This window comes from Gopherus flavomarginatus, chromosome 4 (assembly GCF_025201925.1).
Source record: "Gopherus flavomarginatus isolate rGopFla2 chromosome 4, rGopFla2.mat.asm, whole genome shotgun sequence".
Taxonomy (NCBI): Eukaryota; Metazoa; Chordata; order Testudines; family Testudinidae; genus Gopherus; species Gopherus flavomarginatus.
Window position 1 is genome coordinate 101,322,233 of NC_066620.1, and position 13,255 is coordinate 101,335,487.

General features: G+C 41.5%; 1 protein-coding gene across 1 annotated transcript in view; it reads right to left on the minus strand.

The window, feature by feature from the left end:
- Positions 1–13,255, minus strand: part of ESR1 (estrogen receptor 1) — a 311,043-nt gene that overhangs the window by 138,135 nt on the left and 159,653 nt on the right. The window contains exons 2-3 of the mRNA XM_050951601.1: positions 10,686–11,192; positions 3,891–3,974 (exon numbers count right to left, since the gene is read on the minus strand). Coding sequence (XP_050807558.1) covers positions 3,891–3,974; positions 10,686–11,192 — 591 coding nt within the window. The remainder of the gene's footprint in view (positions 1–3,890; positions 3,975–10,685; positions 11,193–13,255) is intronic.

Below are 13,255 nucleotides of genomic sequence, written 5' to 3' on the forward strand. Positions count from 1 at the left end.
TGAAGGCTCAGAACTCCAGGGTCTCCCTCCCCCACAACCAGGAGCTGTGGGGGCCCTCTGCCACCCATGGCAGCCAGGAGCTGTGGGGTACCCATGCTGCCCATAGCAGCTTGGAGCTCGGGAGGCCCCTGCCACCTTGGGTGCCAGGGGTACCCACAGCTCCCTGCCACTGGCAGGACCTTACAGCTCCCAGCTGCCTGCAGGCTGAAGTCACAGAGGTCTTTGGAAGTTATGGACTCCATGACTTCCACAACCTCTGTGATAAAATCGTATCCTTAAATATGGATATCACGAGGGGACCAAATTAAGGTAGTATGGCGAATCTTAAGTCAGACATTTCCTAATTTTTGTGAGCTTGACTTTGCAATCTTAATATTCTATTAATTGTGTATATTTGCCTAGGGTTCTTTATTTAAAAAGTAATTGAAAACCAGAAATTCTACATGTGGAATCATATTGACACCTACATGGGACATCAGATCCACTGCACAGACCTCTCCCATTTGGCTAACGAAATAACTGACAACACTAGTAGGTCATCATCCTCCACGTAGGACCAACACTAAAGGGAGATGAAATGAATACTTTGCCAATGGGTTTCACAGTTATTTGCTGACAGCAGAAGAATGGTGAGACTCACTCAAGAAGCTTGGTTTCCATTCCAGGCTCCGGAAGAGTGTATTCTAGTGGGGACAGACCCAATAGTACCCCTGTTCCCCCTAAATCTGACTCCTGTACTCTCCAGCCTGAACCTGTCCCAAGTCCTGTCTCTTCCTCCCCTCAGCAATTCATCCCAGTGTCCTTGCTCACCCAGTCCGGGTCTCGCTCTCCACGCACCCGTCAAAGTCCCAGACTCCTTCCTGGGCTCCGTATCCCAGTCTCCTTCCTGCTCCTCATCCAATCTTAGTCTTTCCACCCACCCACCCCCACACCAGCTCCTAGCTTTCAGTCACCTTACCCAATCAGTCACAGTCTCCTCACCTGATATCCTATTCTCAGTTTTCACCCCACCCCACCCACAGTCTCCCTTCCTTCGCCCCCCACACTTCTTGTCCCAGTCTAGTCTCTACTTTCTCTCTCTGTTCCACTGCCCAGTCCACCTCATGACTTCTCTGCATTTGAGTCAGGCTGCTTTTTCATGCTGGCTGGGCCAGCAGGAGAGTCTTTAAGAGTATAAGAGAGACGGTCTTCCAGATACCAGTTTCTGTGCCCTGACACCACAGTGACCTGCATCAGCTAGGAGCAGTAATTGCAGTGAAAGTCCTGCACAGCCCCATCTGCCCTGGGATGGAGCATGCTCAGTCGCTCTGTTGGGGTGATGCATACACAGTCCAGTCAGCATATAGGAGCCGTGAGGTGATGCAGCATGCTCTGTGCAGATGAAATCTTCAGAGAATCTAACTGGCAAACTCTAACAAATGTCTAATGAGTACATTCAAATTGAGATTTTTAAGAGGCGCATAACTTGGCCAAATTTAGGCAGGATTTCCAGGGAAAAGCAAAAAAGCACATCCCTGACACTAGGGTGACCTCCCACTGCCAAACTGTTCTACAGCATGGAGGCACTAGAGTGTCTCAATTGTAAACAGCAAAGAGTCCTGTGGCACCTTATAGTCCTGTGGTACCTTATAGACTAACAGACAGATCCAGATCCAGACTAACACGATACTCAATTTTAAACAAAATACAAACGACAAACAAGACTATTTTAACACAGGCAAAACAAGGTATTTTCCCATCATTCTCAGAAACAGCTGAGCCACTTTGGCTGAAACTTAAAAAAAGAAAAAAAAATCAGCTTGAGGCAGACACCTGGCATAGAAAATTTCAGCCTGAACACTTTTAAGCTGACAAAATTATAAGCAACTGAAAAGTGGTCTTAAAATGGGAAGTGTAGGGCAACCTTAAATATAGGCAGCACTACCAATTCACTGTGTCCATAAGAAAAGTGAAATTTATCTCCAAGACATTTGTGAAAAATTCTCTTTGTAGTATTCTTCAATGTGTTTCCTATTTCTTTCATCTTGTTTGTTATACTTGTAACTTGGACCAGCAAGAAACAGCAATAATAAACATTCACTCAGACACCCAATCTTAGCAACATTTGGCTTCCTTGACTGGCGCTGTGCATGCCTCGTGCACACTCCTACACCTATTCGAAGTGTACTGATTCTCACATGCTTATCATAAAGAACAACCAGTTACATAATTTTATGTTGCATCTCCTTTAATTTGGCTTTTTATCATGCCACCGTTTTCCATTAAATATGTCTGAATCATCCTCTCAGTCTTTGAAGATTCAGCTGAATTTGCAACTCTGGGATTGGCATGCATATCCCTACTACTGATATAAATGAGGACAGCAGCCCACAAGAAAATGAGACAGAAGTTCTCATAGGTGATGAAACAAAGAGAGAAATATTTCTCTATCTATACATTTTAAGTTTAAAATAATCCACACTGTGCACTCTATTTCCAGGTAATAAAAGAATTACAGGAATTTACACATTAGTGGCATGCACATTTTTTCTTGCTTATATTAATCATTTTTGCTTACGAAGGGATACTATGGCTTTATCTATATTGCGAGCTAGGATTGTGATTCCCTGCTCATGTACAGATACTCACAGTAGCTCAGTGAGAAGTAGTGCATGTATAAATTGTACTGTAATTGTGGTAGCATGGGCAGCAGCAGTAGAGACACGGCTCTGCTGTGCCAAGGACATACCCACAGTTTTCACACAGGTTTGTACTCAGCACAGCTCAGTAATGCCTCCATTGCTGCTACCTAGTTCATAGTGTAGACAAACCCTATATAAAGGAAGTAAATAGATAGAGCTGTCCTTCAGTGTATTAGCTACACAAATTATGATTGGAGTTGGCACATCTGCTCCAAGCACACCTAAGTATTCTTTGCAACTGCTACAGTCATTTTAAGGGAACACTGCTGATACAAAGGATTCTGTGGCGCATGGTTTGAAACAGGGATCTAACTGTTAGGTTCAAAGTATAACCAAAACATAAACATGGGTCACTTATTTTAATTTATTTTTTTTTAACACTAGGCGCTTGAATCACAAAGAGACTTGACTGTTGCAGCACCTAACTTTTAGGCTCCCTGATGCCTAGATGAAATTCACAATCCTGAGTTAGGAGACCACACTCCCTATACAATGCATTGAGAAAGTAAGGCACCTAAGAATGGAATTCACAAAAGCCAGCACACTTAGCCACCTAGGCTAGACAGTAGGAAATGCCAAAGAGAGAGGTGGGGCTTAGTGGGGCACACAATCTGTTACAGATCCCCTCCTGGGAGACCTTGGGCCCTGAATAATATTGCTGCATTCACCCCTCCTGCTACTACCATTTTAACTTCCCACTCACTTTACTGTCAGGTGCACCTATTTCTAGTGCTGGGACCAAATCTTCTGCCACTTTGTTACCCTGCCACTTCTTAACTGAATTTGCCATGCGATTGTACAGTGAATTATAGGACATCCACACGCCAGATTGTGCTTCAAAATCCTGTGGTGGCTGGAGCAAATCAACACTGAAGCAGCCAGCAATGGAAAAGGCAGTGTATTCAGGCTGAGCACAGGCACAGCTGTGTCATACAGCAGCTAACAAGGAAGAGCCTGACCAGTTCTAAGGAAACCAGGAAAAAAAGCAGGTTTTGTTAAAACAACCTGGGACATTAGGACCAATTTACTTGCTACCTGCAAGTATGGCACATGGATGTTGAGTGATGTGTTGCTTACAAACACAAAAGGAATTTACCCTCAAATGGGAAGGAATCGTCTCTCAGTAGAATTAGGGTGACCAGATGTTAAAGGGGAAATATCAGGACCGCCGCAGGGGGGGTGGTTTTGTTTGGGTTTTTTTACACTCACCTGTCCAGGAGTTCAGCGGCAATTCGGCGGAGAGCCCTTCAGTCATGGTTGTCTTCAGTGGTATTTCAGCTGCGGGTAATAAACCTAGAAACCAAAGACAGAAGCACTCACTGATGAAACACCACCGAAGACCATCTGCGACTGAAGGACTCTCCGCCGAATTGCCGTCGAAGACCAGGAAACAAAATATTGGGACAAATGGCTTCCTGACCATACTCTGGACACAGGACAAACTCCTCAAAATCGGGATGTCTGGTCACCCTAAGTAGAATTGAATGGAGTTATTCTAAATTTACGAGCAGAGCAGAATCAGACTCAATGTTTTTAAACTCAGTATAGTCTCCAGCAAACACATGCACATTCATGTTACTTGCCACTGATATTAACTGGACACATAGTTGCTCTCCTACACTGCTGATACCTTCTAGCTCTTTCTGCATTTCCTTTTCTGAGGATTTTCTTACTAGGAGAGGAAAATGCTGCCCCCCTTAACAAAAACATTTAATTTTCTCCTGTTGCTGTTAGGCTCCAACTGCTAATCAAAACTGCAACTGCCCTATTTATTTCCATTATTCACATCCATAAAACCATGGAACTTAAACATGTAACCCTTCTGACAGGTGTTGTTGGCTGCAGAAAGGGTCAGGTTCAAATATCCGGGTGTTCCTCTTAAAACTAAATACTATCAGCGCCAGCTCCTGAAATCTTGGAAGAACTAAATACCTTCCCTGCATGCCTTGAATGGGCAGTATTTCCCCTCTCACAAGCACTGAGTCTGTGTATAAAACAAAGAAAACTTCACTGGGGGAAAAGAAATACAACATTATTTTGGGACAAGACAACACCTGTATGTTTAAATGAATAGTAAGTAAAACACCAGCCCCTCAGCATCTTAGGGGTAGCCCTTTGCCTCAGTTTGGTGCAACAGTCCAAAAGACATATGTTGTTTTGACTCCTCACTTCTTCCTCTTCCCCTTCCATGCTCTCTACCCATGGTTTGTGATCAGTAGTTAGTGAAGTCTCACAGCCCAGGAATGCACACAGGCAGGTCCATCTTCTGCTCCTAGGCAAAAGAGCTGTCTGGCTTCCATTGAGAGACACCTTGATACTGCCCCTGTATCATCTCTTGCCATGCCACCGCCTCTATCGGTGATGTCATCTCTGTGCCATCACCTTTAACTGCCTCTGCATCACCTCTCTCCACCACATTTAGCCATGATGCTGTCTCTGCAGCGTGATCTCTTGCCATGCTGCCACTTCTAGCTCTGATGCCATCTCTTTGAGATCATCTCTCACCATGCCACTGCCTCTAATTCCAATGCTGCCTTTGTGCAGCCATCCATTACAGTGGTTCTTCAAGATGCTGTAGTCAGTGTGGATCCCACTGTGGGTGAACATGAGCCCCGTGCACACAAAAGCAGATTTTTTAAAATAGCAGGGGCTACACAAGTACCCTGTGCCACCTCATGCTCCTGTGTAAGGGAACAAAGGGCATGGCAGATACATTCTGTAATCCATGGCAATATCTTTTGAGAGGAGAGAGCTTGGCCTTTTGAAAGCCCAGCTATAGCCAGAAATAGATGAGTTGACAGTCTGAATGGTTTTGTCCTGTCAATATTCTAAAACAGAGTCCTAGATACATCTAGTTTGTGTAATTTCTTTTCTTCCTCAATGCTAAATATGGTTTCAGGAAGAATCCCGGTAAATTGATGGATTGCGTCATATGAAATTTGAAGACCACTTTGGGGATAAGTTTCCAGAAGGTCTCGCGCTGCCTTGTCCCTGTGGAATGCTGAAGGGGAGGTTCAGCCAAAAGCGCCTGAAGCTCACTCACTGTTCTGGCTGAAGTAACAGCTACTAGGAAGATCATCTTCAGAGTGAAGTGGTGTAAGAAACATCCTGCGAGGCTCAAAAGGAGACTTCACAAGTCTCAGGAGGACTGTACTGATGTCCCAGGCAGGACTCAGTCCTCTGACTGGTGGTTAAGTGTGTAGTAGCCCTTTAAGGAATTTTGATACTGTGGGGTAAGAGAAGACTAAGCATGATTGCGCAGCTGGGTAATGTGCAAACATCAATGTAAAGTAGATTTTAATAAAGCTGAGAAAAAGACCAACCTGCTAGAGTTGTAGTAGGTAGTCAAGAATCTTCAGTCTTGAGGATTGAATTATGGGCAGCTCAGAGAGACCTAAACCTATTGAGGACCTCTCATTTTGAAAAGTGCATTTTTATGGTAGACATCTTCCTGCTTTTTATCAGGATTTCCTGGACCTGTAGGGAGCAGTCCCTATCCATAACCCTCAGGCGCACTGACTTCAGGTCTGGATGGAGCATTTAGTTGGGGTTCTGTGAGATCAGATCCAGTCTGTCTGGGAGCTGGATGAGACGCTGAATGGAAGAACTGCCTCAGCCAACATGGAAGTACTGGAATGATCATGGTTTTAGCTTTTTTTTATCTTGGAAATCACCCTCAGAATCAGGGAAATTGGTAGAAAGGAGCATAATAAGCCTCTGTTCCACTGATGAAGGAAGGTATCCAATAGTGACACTGTACACAGGCTTCTCCTAGAATAAAAGTTCTGACATTTTGTATTGTCCTTGGTGGCAAACAAGTCTATTGGGGGGGATTCCCACTGATCGACTAGCTCTTCTGTGATGGATCTGTGCAAGGACTATTCATGGGTGATCACTGATTGCCTGCTCAAGAAGCCTGCTAAGTTATTGCTGACTCCTGGGAGACAAAGGGTCATTGGAGTTACCCTGTTCTGATAGCACCAGTTCCAGAGGTCAAGGACTTCCAGGCAAATGGGTGTGGAGCACTCACCTCCTTTCTTATTTATGTCATGCATGGCTGTCATGATGTTTGTGAAGATATGCACGATTGAGTTTTGGCAGCCCAGCAGGAATATTACGTATGGCATTCTCACGGTTCTGAGTTCTAGAATATTTATCTGTAGCTCCATGTCACTAGGGAACCAAGGTTCCTGGATTTGTAAATTGCCCAAGTGAGCTCCCCAGATTGTCCACAATTAGTGTCTTTGTCAGGGGATGGAACAAAAAGGGAACTCCTTTCTGTATGTTTGAGCTCTAACCTCCAGCCAGCCCTGCTATGATAGGATGGGGTACTTAGATCTTCTTGTGTATTGCCTGTTTCACAGAAGAACAGACTTAAAGGGGCCACCGATGAAGTCTGGCAAGCGGTAAGAGAGCTCAGGAGGGTTGTGGGTGCACTGCCCTTTATGCTGTTTCAGAGGAGCACAAGGAGGCACAGGGCACCTGAGCAGCCCCAGTGGGCACTGTTATTAAAAACAACCCAATCTTGAGTGCATGGGGCATATGTGCACCTAGAGTGGAACCCACACTGACACATACTCAAATAAAAACTAGTAGATACAGATCTCTTAGGTACTTATATGGCCCCCATCACCATAAAATTAGAGCACATCACAATCTCTAATGGATTTATTCTCACAACACCCTTATAACATAGGGAAACATGGTGCCATCCTTCCTCTATCAGCCATTTTTGCAAAATTGACAGGGACAGGAGGACAGGCTCTATAAACAGAACCATTCCTAGTCTTCAGGACATAACTTCAGCATTCCTATATTACGGATGCCTAACACCAACTGTGAAATCAAAAGGAAACTTTCCACAGAAAAGAGACTACTATTCCCTTATATGAGAGCATACCATGCTATATTTAAAAAGAAAAGGAAACATTTTATCCTGGGATTTTGTATATACTGTAGTACTTTTTAAAATTCCGCTCCCTATATAAACAGCCGTAAGGTTTAGCCACTGAAGTCATTGAAGCTAAAGAAAACAGGTTAGGCTAGCAGGGCCAGCACTCTTTTTCCAAATTCTGATACCCTGTGTGGGGATTTATGAACTCCAGTAGGATGGGGATCAACGTATCTTTGTCATTTTTTTTGGACTGCTTTAGGCAAGTGTTAAGAACATGATCACATTAATGGGAAACAGCCAAGAGACATTTTATAACAATTCAGCCTTAATAAGCATTGGAGATATTACGCATCTGCAAAATTAAACAGATACTTTATCCATATGCTCTAGGTTTGAGGTACCAGAAAACATTCCAGCTCCATTTGAGAGAGAAAGACAGAGAGTGTTAGTGATGCACAGATGCTTTTTCACAGAATGTTTCCTCTAGTGTATTGACTTGACTTGGTCTTGTGTTTTGCTACTGACAAATAAGTGGCTCCATAATCAACTGGATACTAGGTCCAATCTGGTTTTGTGTGAGCTTGTGCTGAATTTGGAGCCAGCTTCCTAGCCAGACAGCAGGCAGACAAGTTTTTATATCTGACCCTTAGAGGGTGCAAGGCCCGTAGAGTAACCTTTTAGTTTTCTAATAGGTCAACAGAAAGGAATGAATTTGTTGCTGTCTATGGGGATTTACAGGTGTTAAGTTAGCCACTGGAGGGCTCCTCTGGTGTTTCCTGAATGAGACAGAAACCTATTGCAAAGTACAGTGAAAATTTTTATACCAAAATCTAATATAAAAACTGAGATTTCTGGAAGTCATTTTCTTACTTGATAGCAAGATACTCATACACACAAAATACAATATTTTCATGAAAATACATAGTAATATTTGATAAATTAAGTACTGAAAATAGCGAAAGGACAATAAAACATGCACAAATTCTAAGAAAATTAAAATATTAACCACAACTACTCCTCACTCATGATTTGGACGTACTACCTTTCTAAGATAAGAAAAGATAGTATCCAGTACTAGACATACAGTATGTCATAGCATGCAGTGAAATTCAGAGGAACTGTTTTTCAATGGAAATGTATTGAAAAACACAAGGAAAAATTAATAAATAAATCAAATATAAGTGATACTGAATTCATACATAGATCTATCTGTATACATGCAAAATGTCATGTTAATTAAATATAATATAATTTGTATTTAACTTCTTCAATAAGAGAGTGAGGAGGAGGAGGAGGAAAATTTCTAACATTTTAACCACGTGTTAAAGTGGGGCAGTGCATGGCAGAATACACCTTCATCTCCTACTTATCGTAAGTAATTATTAAATAGTTACTGCCCCAGCTGATTTGGCCCCAGAGAATGCATTTGCATCCCTAAACCATAATGTTATTGTGATGCTCCATTGCAAATATTGTGACTCTCCAAGACAATCATACAACACTATTACAGCAAAAGACTAAATTCTGCTTTCCTTACTCATCTTATCCCATTGAAGTCAATAGGACAACTGAAATGAGTAAAGCAAACTGGAGATGTGTGGAATTTGTGCCCTCTACTGCCTTTTTGGAAATGCCTGTACTTTAACTCTTGATTTTATCTTTAAATATCTTCATAAATTGAGCAATATTAAAATTATTTTATTTGCTGGGTTATTTGTGATTTGGTCCATGTCCAAGAGGAAAAAAGAGCTACAGTTTAGGGTTTTCAGGGCAATATCCTATCAAGTACAGCCCTACAGAGATAGAAACAGCTCAAGTCACTACCGTGGCTGTCAATGTGAGATAATCAGTACAGACCATCTGATAAACAAATCCTTTTCAAAACTTCAATCTTCCTCTCTGATTTGTGGCCTGATTCTTATTCATACTGAGTATTATTTTACTGTCCAATAGAGTTAGGGTGCAGGAAACTGGCCTTAAATAATACACATAGTAATTTTTCCTAAGCTGCAGTTTGTTGCTCAGACCTCCCAGATAACTGAGTCAGAGATACAGATTAAGGGGGGGAAATCGCTATTAACATAACCCAGCACAATATCCTGCAAAATGTTGTTACCAAATGTTAAAATTCGTGAGAGAGTGGATATAGGGGCATTGCATTCCTGGTATTTTCCCAATAAAGAAAAAATACATTTTCATTTTGTCGTGGAGATTTATTTATTTATTGTGCTGGTGGGGTATTTTATTTTTAAATTAAGAATGAGGAAGGAGAGCTGATAAAAACCTTGGCATCTCTTAAAGATGTTTTATATATTCTATGCCATCTAAAAATTCTCTGCAGCCACATTCCACCACCTAATCCGAAAAAAGTACTGAAATGCATCTACAACTTCAAAAATATTAATGCAGTACTCCCACATAGAACATAGAAGTGTTCCATTAAGGAACACAAGAAGCTATAGAGAAAAGAAAGTAAAATTACCTTCTTTTAATAAAATGTGCTAGTTTAGGGAAACAATATCTCCTTATCTCTCTCCAACCAAATATGCATTTCAGGTATGAGGTATTTATTGCCATTCCTAAAGGCTCTGTATGATTGAAATGCTGTTTGCCATTAAGTCGACTACAACAGTTTTGCTAAGGACACTGAGTTTCTGAACAGCTTCTTGTCTATGCCACCCATAGCATTCTACAGGCAGCCAGAGGAAAGAGCCTCTTGCTACAGACTCAAACTGTCACTTATACCGGGTCTGAAGTTAACCAAAGGTGGTGGAGAAATCCCTTCTAGTGTATTTCAGACTCTCATTTTTCTTTAATGTGGTTTTTGCTCTTGTTTTCCATTGTTTTGTAGATTATTATTTTAGGCTTGTTTTTCCTAGGTTCATTATCAGACTTATTTTTCATATACGTACACTTTCTAACATTTACAGCAACAATTACTCAACAGTGACAACAGCTGTTTTGTTTACTCCACACTATCATTTACAGTCTAATTATTCACTGGTGACTCAATTGATCAAACTACATGGCCTTTTATACAGAGACAATTCTGCGTGCTTCTCTACATCCTACTTTGCATATCCTGTTAAAATAAACCAAAGGTAAGATTTACCTGTAGAAAGTTGGGGGGCCAGCTTCTCTCATCCCAAAGCTGCTCTGATCGTTTTCAAGGTAGTAGGGTACCTGTTGGCTGTGGTGATGAATGAAGGGCGAGAGCTGTGGCGCCGTTTGTAAGAATACCACGGGGCTTGGAGGGACATTGTTCAGCGAATGAAACCCTCCCAGACTGCTGGACCCAAATGATTCAGAAGCAGGGGCATAACTGAGGCTAGTAGAGCTGTACACAGGAGCGGCAGTGGCAAAGTCATAAGTGGTGCCTTCTGGGTAGTTAAAAACCCCTGTCTTGTTGCTCTCCACATACATCTCACTGAGCGACCGATCCAGGGGAATCTTCAGCTGAGGTCTGCTCAAAGTCTCCAGTTCAGTGCCTTGAATCTGGTGCAGCAGGGCAACGCCGGAGGTTTTGGTATGAAGGGTCATGGTCATTGTTATTGGCAGCAAGCAACTGGCATGTCTGTTTTTACTGTCAGCAGAGGGATCAACAGCTGATAGTCCACCTGAAAAAAGAGCAGAACCTGGTGTCAGCCTTGGCAAAAATCATGTTAAGGAAGCACTGCACAAGTATTCAGCTGGTCTCAGCAAGGACGAGAATACAATCCAATGCAGCATGAGCAGTGAGAAAACGCTCTCTTGCTCTCTCCCTGTCTCTCTCTAACTTTTAAGTACTCCTCATCTGAGCTAATATGCATTACAAAGGTGCTGGCCATAGGCCAAGAACTCTTGCCTTGCACTGACATTGGTTTAAACATCTCTTCAGAAACAATTAGTTTTGGAGTGATACCAAATAATTGTTCCACTAAACTTTACTCCTATTAGTTGTTTAATTTTTCACTTCATGGGGTCCTGCTGCTCTACGGTGGCTAAGGGAAAACTGCTTATACCAAACTAGGAAGACTAGTCCAGTGGTCAGTAAGCTTGCTGCTTTTATGCCCCCGTCAGGCTCCAATCTATCTCTGTTTATCTCTACTCCTGTTTGATTCATTTTCATGTTTGCTAGAAATATGTAATGTGTACATTGTAATGACCCTGGGTAGGACTACGCTGTAACTGAGATATGGCAGAGCAGAGTATGTGTGTGTGTGTGTGTTTGTGCAGCCAGCTAGTCAGTAAAACTCTGTTTAACAGAAATCAATAGATGGGTTCTATCTATGTAGGAGAAAAGTCATATATAAATATGCTAAATTATAATGATTCCTGGTATTTAGCTGAAGTGTAAAAAGTAACATGAAAAGGCAGAGGAAACCTTTAGTTAAATTTTTCCGGACATTTCTGCCTGCTTCTTGTTCAACACGTAAAATCAGAGCAACATAAACTTAAACATGAAACAAGACATCTTTCAGACCATCATGTAAAACCCAAGACAGTTAGACAAAATTCATGTTAATTACGTGAAATATGAACTGAATATTAATAAATCCAGCAGGAGGATGGTCTTCCTCCTTGTCCATTGACAAATACCTGGCACACTTCAACTTAGAGATCAGAGTTTGGGAAATCAAAATAATCCAAAGGGACCAACTTTACAATAAATTGAAATGTCCCTCTTAAAACTATATTTAAAACTCAGCAAGAGAAAACAGAATTGTAAAGGAAAGGTGTGGCAAGCAAGTTTCATCTTGCAACTTATTCCTATATTATTTGAACTTTGCAGAAGCTACTTGTCTTGCATCAGCCTAACGAAAACCTCCGAAAATTGTTTCAAGTTCTACAGCAATGCTATAACGGTCTACGGTTCAGCTGGCACAGTTAGATTAATGCCAACCCCCAACAGACGCATACCAGGCTCTAGATAACATGATTTAGTTATTAACGTAAATCCAAGCCATACTAAAATAATTCTACATTCAGCCCAGCATTTGGAAATTCTGATCATCAAGTGAAAAGGGGGTTTAAAAAGAATCCACCGAGAAATTTATTTTTTTGTCTTCAACTTAAAATAGTTTCAAAACAACTTTACTATAAATTGTTTAATTCAGACAATACCTGAATCATAATAATACATTGTTAGAGCTTTTGCTAAAAAAGCCAATGATTAATCTGCACTTGCAAGATTTCACTGAAGTAAATACATTTGAATCACTGCATACATACAGAGACAACAGCACATGTTTAAATATATATGTACTTGATAGATTTCCTCCCACCCTTCTTTTCCAGCTCAAATTTCAGGTTATAGACTTTGATCAAAGAGATAACAGTGTTTAAATAAGACTGAACTATACAAGTACGTGGTAAGAAAAACATCAGACAATCATACCCAGCAGAACAGTGAGAGTCTTTCAAGAGATATTCTAAAAATATGCCAAAGTGTGCAAATGCATGTGTATTAGAGGGGGTGAGAGAGAGAAAATGCGCGTGTATGTGTGTGTGTGTGTATTTGCTAGGGCTCCTGAAAGAGCAAGCAAGCACAGCTCTCAACATCTTCCTGAAGATAAGAGCCAGTAGCTGGCTCCACAGGCTATAACAAAGGGCAATTACCAGTTAAAGGTAGGCTACTGCCTACAGAGTCACTTGGGTGCATCTCTAATATTTAAAATACAATATTAACATACTATGGTAT